General features: G+C 34.3%; 1 protein-coding gene across 1 annotated transcript; it reads right to left on the bottom strand.

Moving 5' to 3' along the window:
• Positions 1-1,024: 1,024 nt before the first annotated feature.
• On the bottom strand, positions 1,025-4,760 carry LOC112715767 (uncharacterized). Its single transcript, XM_025767580.3, has 8 exons — positions 4,131-4,760; positions 3,302-3,449; positions 3,062-3,212; positions 2,752-2,877; positions 2,571-2,651; positions 2,180-2,372; positions 1,830-2,100; positions 1,025-1,604 (listed from the first exon to the last, which is right to left on the bottom strand). Exons 1-8 carry the CDS (start codon positions 4,335-4,337, stop codon positions 1,336-1,338), a joined length of 1,446 nt encoding a protein of 481 aa, XP_025623365.1. The 5' UTR covers positions 4,338-4,760; the 3' UTR covers positions 1,025-1,335.
• Positions 4,761-10,644: the final 5,884 nt, after the last annotated feature.

Genomic DNA, 10,644 nt, shown 5'->3' with positions numbered 1-10,644 from the left:
CAGTTTGGATTGGATTATTGTTTTAAATAATCCAATCTAATCTGATTCAATTTCAAGTGATTTGTTTTGGATTGAATCTGTGATTTTGTAAATTAAAAAAAATTAAATATACATAACAAGTTTCAACATCAAATTTTAGATAACTAACAATGACATAACAAGCCTCAATAATATCTTAAAAAACTAACAATAACATAACAATAAAAATAAAATTACAAGTTAGTTAAAATAAATAAATAAATTTCATTTTAAACATAAAATATTTATTAAATAATAATAATACATAAATAATATAAAAATATATAACAAAATTAAACATATTATAAGTTAAATTGTAAATATAATAATAAAATAATAATATTATAGCACATTGTGCGATTTGAATTGGATTGGATCAGTTTTAAGAAATAGATCCAAAATTCGACCTGATCCATGCGGTTAACAAAAAATAAAATCCAATTAAATCCAAATTAATGCAGTTTTCTATTTAAATTGAATTGAATGAACGATTTAATTTAGATCCGTTTGAAGTTAAATAGCCCCGGTGAACATATAACCAAATAGCGGATACATAAGAGGTAAGACTTGGCATGTTGCATACACATTTCTATCAAATGTTCTCTCTTTCCGGGCAGCACAAGATGGGCATCGGCACATTGACACTAGCATTTAGCAAGATGGATTCCACTACTTCGATCCTATCCTGCTGGCTGCTTAGCTAACGTGGAAGGCAAAGCTTGCATGTCAGCTTTTGCACCTAGATAGATGCCAGCTGGCAAAAAGAAGCCTTAGGATAAGTAGGATAGAAATAGAACACAAAAGTGAGCTGATTGCTGTACCAGAACCTTAAAGAGGGAAGTTTGGCAAATCGTAAAGCTCACACTCTACTCGTTGTTGATTGCTTTTGTATCTTACTTCATTTAGCATCAGAACCATGTGATGTGTAAGTGGATTAGTCCACTATGTTACAAGGCCAAAATGAAAAAGGTAAGACAAGGGCATAGAAGAGGGATACGAATAGCAATTATAATGCAACTTACTACACAGAAGCCGCTCTATTGAAGTAAATATTAGAAATATAGATTACAACAAACGCAACATCCGGCGAGTTACCAGCATGGGACATGACTTAATAGACATTTGTTACCACTACACATAACAAACTTACCTAACGCATAGATGACATTAAAAAATAAGTGGGGAAAAAATTGAATGATACAAAGACCACTTAAAGGTTACAGCTGCCGAAAGTTCTAATAGTAGATTAAGCAATCAACGTACTCATGAACAAAAACCAATAGGAAAGAGCAAGCCAACAATAAATTGAACAATACATCAGTTAGACCAGACATGAACTAGACCATGCCTATTGCCCGTGTAGATCTCATTGCGCTCTTCGTCGTAGAAGAGGGCAGTAATATCTTCCAAGGCCTCTGCAACTGTGCTCCTAATTTTGGAGGAATGCTTTCGCTTCTTTGAGTTACAACGGCTACCCGAACAATCATCACCGCAACTGCATTCATTCTCAATTGGGAAGCTATTGCTTGCTCTTATTTTGGCAAGGCACTTGCCAGTTAAGATGTTGCTAACATTGATGGAGCCTGCTGTATAAATAAAGCAGATCCTGTTAGTAACACGTCTATGAATACAGAAAGACAGATTGATCATAAACACACTGCAAATTTGTCTAATTACTTCCTTTCCTATGTCAGGTTTTATCATGATCCTGAGTCAATATGAACGATTTTAGCTAAATCAACTTTCAGCCTGATGATCAACCAAAATGGAAAAGTAAAGGTGGTGGTCAAAAGAACAGAAAAGATAGGTACCATTTCCTTCGGTCAATGAATCTTCAGAATCAGCTTTGCAGTAGGATATGATGAGATCCTGATCACTCGTTATATATATATTGTTTGTATTGCAGTCAGGATGCCACAAGAGGTGATCCTCGAAAGAAGTAACAAGCTCACCACGGAAGTTCCACACAGCCACAGTCCTATTTCGAAATGTCAAGAATAGTTGATTCTCGTAGAGAAAGATAAAGGCAGATGGTGTCATAAATTCACTTCTGCTAACTTCTGTTAGATCGAAAGTCCTCACCTACAATTAATTAGAAGATCTAAGCATAAAGAACTAATGCATAAATTCATTTCAAAAAATAAAATAAAAATTTACTTACATCAAGAATCTGAAGGTTCTCATTTTCTTGCTTGACAAGTAGCTTTTCATTGAACTGCTCAATAAAATCCACCTTCTTATTCCGACAAAGGAGATGGTTGAACGATTTCAAGACAGTACCATCTTCTATTGAGAGAATTTTCAGCGGGACATGGCTACTTGTTTTAGCAAAAATCAACAACATGATCCCCGGACTAATCAAGAGAATCCACAAAACACAATCAAAATAGTGCAAAAAAACCAAGACCATTCAAAGAAGATAAAAGCAATATGAACTTATAGTACCAGCAACAGAAAAGCTGGTGTTATTATTCACATGCATAGCCATAGATGAAATCCATAAGTGTTTTGTAGCATGTATATAAAATTACGAACAAATCAAGAAAAGTTACCTGATCTTAATCTCTTGGACATTTTTATCCGAAATGGAGTACAACATTGTATAGTTTTTAAGGTCAAATACCTTGTATATGCTATAAGATTGGAAAAGAACAAGAATTAGAATCCAGAAGCCTTGATAATGTTAGATAAGTATGTCCTCACATATAAGTTTCAGAACAATAAAATATTTACCTATCTTGTGCAGAGTATGTGAGTACCTTCCCATTTACATCATCAAATTCAACAAAACCTGGCCACTTCAAAGACTCCGATTCAAAAAGAGCAAAGCCAGCATCTGGCTTACCCCTCCTGATGTATCTGCACAAAAGGAAAAAATTTAGCTTAGAACCAGAAAACACATAGCTGTGTATGGAGCCAATGCTATCGCTAACTATTTTCTTAGTAACTGCATATGTAGTGATTTTCCATTGTATTTTTCAATGTTGGGAATGCAGAGCAAGAGTAAGAGTTAAGTGATAAAAGAATACGGAGATATACATACTCTATCCTTGTGCTTCTGCATTTCAAAGAACTGTAACTGTCAGATGCATAGACAGATACTGTGATAAGCGAGTCATTGTTTTTGTTGTAGAACAGACTTCTTATAACTTCGTCAGGGCTGACATTCAAGAAACATATCCTTTGATTGGTCTCTGCACCAAACAATTGAAAGGTGTAACATAAATCAACGTCCTATTTTAAGTCCCAAATCTATAGAACAGAACATAGCAGTTAGTACTACCTCGGCTAAATGCTGCACAAACACCAGACTGTGCAAGAGCAAAAACAATATCCCGTGCTGCTACTATCTCAATAATCTTGGATCTTCTCCTTAGAAAGGGCAATACCACAGACGAAGGACCTTTTGGGTCATGTGTATCATATTCTTCCTATAAATAAATTCATCAGATCAGACACAAATTAACAAACATACTTAAAACCAAAGCACATTTCGATAGCAAAACCAGACAAGAAGTGGATTCTTGGCGGATAATAAATAGTTTAAAATAGAGCACAGAAATCCAGCATTACACACAAGTTTGCGGCATTGCTACGAACCAAAGTCTTAATTAGACTCGGTGATTGTATCCCTCTTACTGAGTTACTGTATCATAACTTCAAACTAACTGAAACCAAGATTTTACATTAGGCTACTTCTCACCATGGCATGCTTTTCAAGTTATGCTCACTCAAATATGAATACACAAGCATGCAGAGCAAGCAGACAGAAACTACTTGCCCATTCCTCAACTCCTATTGAGTAATTGGAAGGCCGCAAGAGCACACAGAAAAAAGTTACTGACATTCGAAGCAATCTTTACTAAGACAAAGTTTATGCGCCAACAGAACTGATTCAACAGGGCAAACCTAATACAAATTTAGTAGCTAATACATAACCATTCTAAGTCCAATGACAAAACAATTCTTTTCACATTGTAACCCTAACCAAACTCCTAATTGACAGTTGCGTGGGGTCTTACTTGAGCATTGCACAGTCTAAAATTGGGGGAGGGGGTGAAGGATGGAATTCCCAACAGATGAAAGAAATTAGGGTTTGGGAAGTGACTAACCTGCAAGCGGATATTCCGAAACCTCTCCTGAGCATCGCTCATGCTGAAAGCGCGATCACGTTTGGAGCTGATTTCGCGTCTCTGAAGCTTCTTAACGCTGTTTACGAACCCATCCACCGTCCCACCACGACGCGGCCTCTTCTTTGCGACGATTCTCCGCCCACAGCATGGTCTTGGACTCACCGTAATCCTCCTCCCACCTTCCATATCACCACCACCAGCACACTCACTCCCTCTCTTTCTTTATTTTTTTCTCAGAATAATCGAACCCCAAATTCGCACATCACCGTGAATTGGAGGAACACAGCGATGATTCGGGGAAAACGTGGTTTCCGCTACAACATGTGCAGCCAGGAAGAAGGAACCCTAAGATCTCAGGTCCCTTGAAAGAAGAAAGGGGTAAAAGAAAAGGGTTAGGGTTTTGGCGAGTGAGTGTTGTTGTGTGAGAGTGAGTGAGGGAAGGAAGGAGATGAAGAATCGGGAAGTGAGTCCACGAATTCAATGGGTCGTCTTCTCTCTTTCGATCCCCTTTTTCAAAATTCCGTATTTCGAATCTGACTCCACTATACTGCTCAACGCCTAAACCATTATTTTTAGCGTGCAATTTATTTACTGCCTTCGTACTCGGATTTTTTTTAAAATTAATTCCAGAATATTTATAGATTTTACATTATAAATAAAATAAATATTTTAATAAAAAATATTTATGAATTTTCATTAAGTGTTTATTTGGGCACCATTGAGTGTTTTTTTAAGCGCTATTATCTTTTTTAAAAGATCTTTTTAAAAAAAAAGATGTTTTTCACTTAATAAATAAACAAAAAAGTAGTTATACTCAAACATAATTAATAAATAAAAAGATTTTTTTACATGAATTATTCAAACATAAAATTACTTTTATTTTTTCTATAAGATCTTTTAAAAAAAGATATTTAAAAAAAGATTTTTTTGGAAACTTATCCAAATAAGCTAAGTTGATAAAAAAAAATATATTTTTTATGAAAAAAATATCTTTTTTAATTTTTAACATGTTTGGTAAATTTTTAGTAATAAAAATAAAAGTATTAGAAAAATAAAAAAAATTCTTTTTTGAAAAGTTCAATTTACATCTTATTTTAAAAGATCTTTTAAAAAAAAGAAGATGTTTTTTCACATAATTAATAAAAAAGGTACTTTTATATGGTTATACTCAAACATAATTGATAAATAAAAAGATTTTTTACCTAAAATATCCGAACATAAAATTACTTTTACTTTTTTATAAGATCTTTTGGAAAAAAGTAACTTAAAAATGATATTTTCTTAAAAACTCACTCAAACAAACCCTAGCTGACTTATCTCGTTTACAATATTGTAAACGAGATAAGTATGTTCATATCTCATTTATACTGTAAATGAGATAAGGCACGAACACGTGGCAACGTATCATGTTTATAAACGTGATACGTGGAAAGTAGCTGTTTAATTATATCTCGTTATAAACGAGATATGATCATACTTATCTCGTTTACACTGTAAATGAAATACGTGAGATTAAGAAACGTTTACACAATAAAGAGATAAAATACGACAAAAATAATCCCTTATAAAAGGATAAGAAAACCATTGGTATACCTAGTGGCAGTGGTTTTTTTGTTGTTGTTGTGATGGTGGATCTCAACTGTCAGATGAAAAACAGTGGCAGTGGGTTATATTTGAATGTGAGTTGAACTGTTCCGAACTCGAATAGTAAATTCGTTGTTCGAGTTAAAGAGTATGATATTAACGCATGTCGACGGTGGAGAGAGAAAAGAGGTTGGTAGAGTTGGGTATAAGATACTAGCACTGATGGAGAATGGTGTATTTCAGTTTCGTCTATTCTGACTCGATGGCAATAAGCATGTGTACCTAATGTTTGACGTGCACAGTAGAATTATGGTTGAACAACTGACGGAGCTTTTTGTGAAGGTTAGTGATATTGGTAGTAGTGGTGGTGATGTTGGCGGCTCAAACTTTGTATAGGATGACCCTCCGCTCATGCAAACCCGCGAAATAAATAAATAATTAACCAATAAATTAATTATTATTTAAAAAAATTAAAAAATTAAATCTTTATAATTTAGAGAGGTAAAAATATTAATTTTGACACTAATTTTAAAAATTTTGACCTAAAAACGGACCGAATCCGTTGGGACCGAGCCCAAACAGACCCAAGGTCCAACATATTAAAAACAAAGTTCAGCCATCTCCTCCCCTAAAACACAAAGAATACGTTGAAATTGGGGAGAATGGTGCAAACAAAAACCCTAATCCCTTCTCAATCTTCAAATCACCATATCTCTAAATTTGGAGCTCTGATCGATGCACTGTTTGCGGCCACACAATCACCGCGTCAAGCTCTTTGAAACCATCTAAAAATTGTGGTAAAAATTTAGCTATTTTCACCTAGACTCTTCTCTCTTCAATTTTAAAATTATAGTTCATGGGTATTGAAGATTTTGATATTTTGATGTATTGGGATTGAACTAGCTTGAGAAAATTGTTGGATTTTGTCAAATTAATCCGTGGGTGAAGTAAGAATATGTTAAACCCTTGTGAATTATTGAAAAGTTAGTAACCCTATGTTGATTATAGTGAATTATATGGTATTAGATTAAATAGTATGATTTAGAATCAAATTGGTAGATGTTGGATGATTGATTTGAATCTTGGAAGCTAGGATTTTGTTTGGTGAGGAAATTGGAGGCTTGGAGCATTTTGGTTTCTCATATTTAATGTATAATGTTACGTGAAAACTTAGACTAATTGACCGTAAGATAAGTTGAATTATGTGAGTGGTGCATGTTTAGTGGATATAGTTAATGGATGTTAAGTGTTTGTGAATTGTAGCTGAAATTCGAAAGAGGTATTGATTGAATTATATGTTGAGTTTGTTGCGGTGCATTGGAGTTGATGAAAATATGGTAAATATGATAATGGGTTGGTAATAAAGTGTTGGTATTTAGGTAACAACATGATTAATGAGTAATGGGTTGGTGCTTGATGAGTTATGATAATGTTTGAAATGGTTTTGTTTATATTTGGGTTGAATTTGGTTTGGAAAGCTTGAGTTTTAAGGTTTTGGTAAAAATCCAATTTTAACCAATTTTGACGCGCTGTAACTTGGCCATCGGACCTTTAAATTTGGTGAAACTAGTTTTAAATAAAAAAATTGAGTCCGAAAAGTTTGTAACGTTTGAAAAATGGACGAAAAATTATTTTGAACAAAAAAGTTATACGCGTTTGAAGTTGGGATAAAAAAGTTGAATTCTGCAAAGAACCAAACTCTGATATGCATGCGTACGCATGCTATCATGTGTAAGAACCAGAATTTAATTAACCATTTAGATAAGATAAAATAATTTAATTGTCTGAAATAAGTTCGAAAATTTAGAAATATTAATTAGAAAATTTAAAGGTGAAATTCGGATTCAGTGGATTTTTCCAAGTGGAAAAATTGCGTAAAAATATGTTTCGGTAATTTAGCGGCAGTACCAGTTTAAGTATATTCGATAGTACAAGTGAGAAATTAAATTGTAGGAAAACTTGGAAAAAATATTTGAAATTGGAAACTGGACGCTAATTTTAAAGGCTTTGGCCCAAAGTTGGGACAAACGAACCAAAAACGTTAACGGGTTGAATTGGACTCGAGTTGGGCCGAAGCCCAACATATATATAAACACTTTAATGAGCCAACTCAGCTCATTTTCATTATTGCTGAAAGTGAGAGAGGGACAGTAGTAGAGAAGAGAAGAGAAGAGGATTTTGGCACTATTTACCATCCTCTTCATTTGGTCATATCTTGAGCTACAGAGTTCTGATTTGTGTGCTGTTTGCGGCCATGTGAAGCTCTTGTTGAGTCCGTCATTCCTAGCTAAACAAAGTGGTAAGATTATTGAAATTCATATTCTATTTCTCTGCCCTAACAATTTCAAAATTTTGGGTTTTGTTATTGAGTAAATTTTGTGATTTTGGTTGTTTAGGAGTGATTTAGCTTTGGGCTATTATTGGATTTTGCCTAAATTACTATTGGATAAGGTAAGAAACCTCTATATCCTTGTGGTTCATCATATATGTGAGTCCTAGTGTTAATTTGGGTATATTGTATGTATTATATTGAAATATATGTTGTTTAAAGCTTGCAATTGGTGTTTTGGAGTACTTGGTGTTGAGCTAAAGTGATGGCTGTGTTTGAGTTTCTTGTTAGAGGCTTGGAAAGCTTGTGGAAAGATGATTTTTGGTATTTTGATCTTTTGTGGGAATTAGCCAAGGTATGGTTTCGATTTTCTTTAGCTAATATGTAATGTTGTGGGCAACTTAGGCTAGTGGCCTTTAAGATAGCATTGAATGATTGGGTACATAATTAATTGTATGTAAATTGTTATATTTGATGATGAGTGTATGATGATGATGATGATGATGATGATATGGAGTATTGGATGTGTGTGGTATATGAATTACGATGAAGATTGAATGAGTTGCATGTGTTGGAGTATTGATGTTGATTATGATTAAGAATGTTGATTATGATTGATGATGAATATTGAGGGTGATGATAATGTAATGATGATTAAAAGTCTTGATGAATTTTGAGTATAAAAGGTTGAATGGATAGAATTTTTGAATGGTAATATTGATGTTGATGTGGTCAATGGAAATTGAGGATCATTGATGTGATTTAGGTTGAATTTAGAATTGTTGAATAAGTTAAATGATTTGAATGGTTTAGATTGTTGAATGATTGAGAAATAGTTGAGAAATCATGGCAAAGATTTTGAGTTTTTCGGTATTGTTATGTTGTGAGTAAATTTGTTTAAGTTTTGAAAGAATAGAGAACTTTGAATGTTTTATAAAATCTTGATTTTAACCAACTTTGACAGGTCATAATTTGGCCTTCAGATCCTCAATTTTGATGAAACTTATTTTGAATGAAAGTTGGGATCCGAGAGGTTTATGCCGTTCGAAGAACGGATGAAAAATGATTTAAAACAAAAAAGTTATGCGCGTTTGAAGTTTGGTGTTAAAAACGAAATTCTGCAGCAAAACAGCTTTTTCTGAAAAATTGGGTGGCATACGTACGCAGAATAGGACATGCGTACGCAGCAACCTTTTTCTGTTTCGAACTCCAGCTACACAGACGATGCACGCATATGCGACATTCGCAAGTTGACACCCATGCATACGTGGGACTATGCATGCATACGCATTACTTCTGTTTTGTTGAAAATATGATTTTTGAGTTTTTAAGTACTCTTTTACCTTTCTAAATTACTTTAATTATTGGATGAGATCCCTTAGCTAATAGTTAGCCTTTGGGACAAGTGAGAGCGTATTGGGTGAACAAAATAGTATTTTAGATGATGAGCTTAGAGCTAGTGATTAGATTTTAGAAGTCTTATGAAAGAGATTAGTGTAAGTTAATTTGTGGGGTATTTTATTGATGAGGAACTAAGAAATGAAGAAAATTGAGCAATTTCTTGCATGTGTGGTTTGTGAACTTAAAAGAACTCAAGGATCGAGAATGATTAAGATGAGATGAGAACTTGACAATGATATCGAGATTTAAGAATGAATTGAGATGAGAAAGATGATGATGACTGGTGAAAGTCTGAGGTTGATGAAATTATTGAGTATGAGCAGTGATAACTGAATGATGATATTATAATATGCATTAATTGGTAAGACACTATGTGCCTGGTAAGGATGGTGGTTTAATCCCACTTGTCGAGGTAGCGACGCTGGCATATGGGGCTGTGGGGGTATCCCGCCTGCATTCAGATGTAAGGGCAGAGGTAGTGTTCCGCTTGCATAACCTTCCTTGCCATAAGAGTGAGCTGGACATTATATCCCAGGGTGGAGAGTGAGCCGAGCGCTATATCCCTGGAAGCGCATAAGATTGAGCCAGGCACTATATCCCAAGATTGCGCATTAAAGTGAGCTAGGCACTATTCCCAGGCACCATTAGGTGTTTACCCAGGAACTTGGCAGAAAGCCGATATCCGAAAGGATGTGTCGAGTTGGCAACTTTGAACCGACAAGTGATATCACGAGCCAAAATAGGATAGGCATTTATCATATGCATCTTTTACATGCTTGCTTGCTTTGATTACTTGAGTTATGCCTAATTGAATAATATGCCTAATTGCTAATCGAATTACTTGCTGTGCATGTATATTAAACCCTTGTAAATTGTTGAATTAGTGAACCCTAGTATTGATTTGTGATAAATTGTATAAACTAGATTGAATTTCTTGTTGATTGGAGTTAAATTGGTAAATTGGAGTACTTGGAATAAAGCTTTGGTGGTTGAAACTTATTGGATTTGATTGGGAATCTTGGAAGCTTGAATTGTGGTGTTTTGAGCTTGGGAGAAATTGGCCAAGGTATGATTTTGATTTCTTGTAGATAATATATAATGTTGTGTGAAACTTTGCCTAGTTGCCCTTGAGATAGGTTTGAATGGTATGAATTGGTTGATTGATGTGGTTAATAAATG

Source organism: Arachis hypogaea, chromosome 10, assembly GCF_003086295.3.
Source record: "Arachis hypogaea cultivar Tifrunner chromosome 10, arahy.Tifrunner.gnm2.J5K5, whole genome shotgun sequence".
Lineage (NCBI taxonomy): Eukaryota > Viridiplantae > Streptophyta > Magnoliopsida > Fabales > Fabaceae > Arachis > Arachis hypogaea.
The sequence above is the reverse complement of the archived record's forward strand: the minus strand, read 5'-3'. Positions and strand labels throughout refer to the sequence as shown.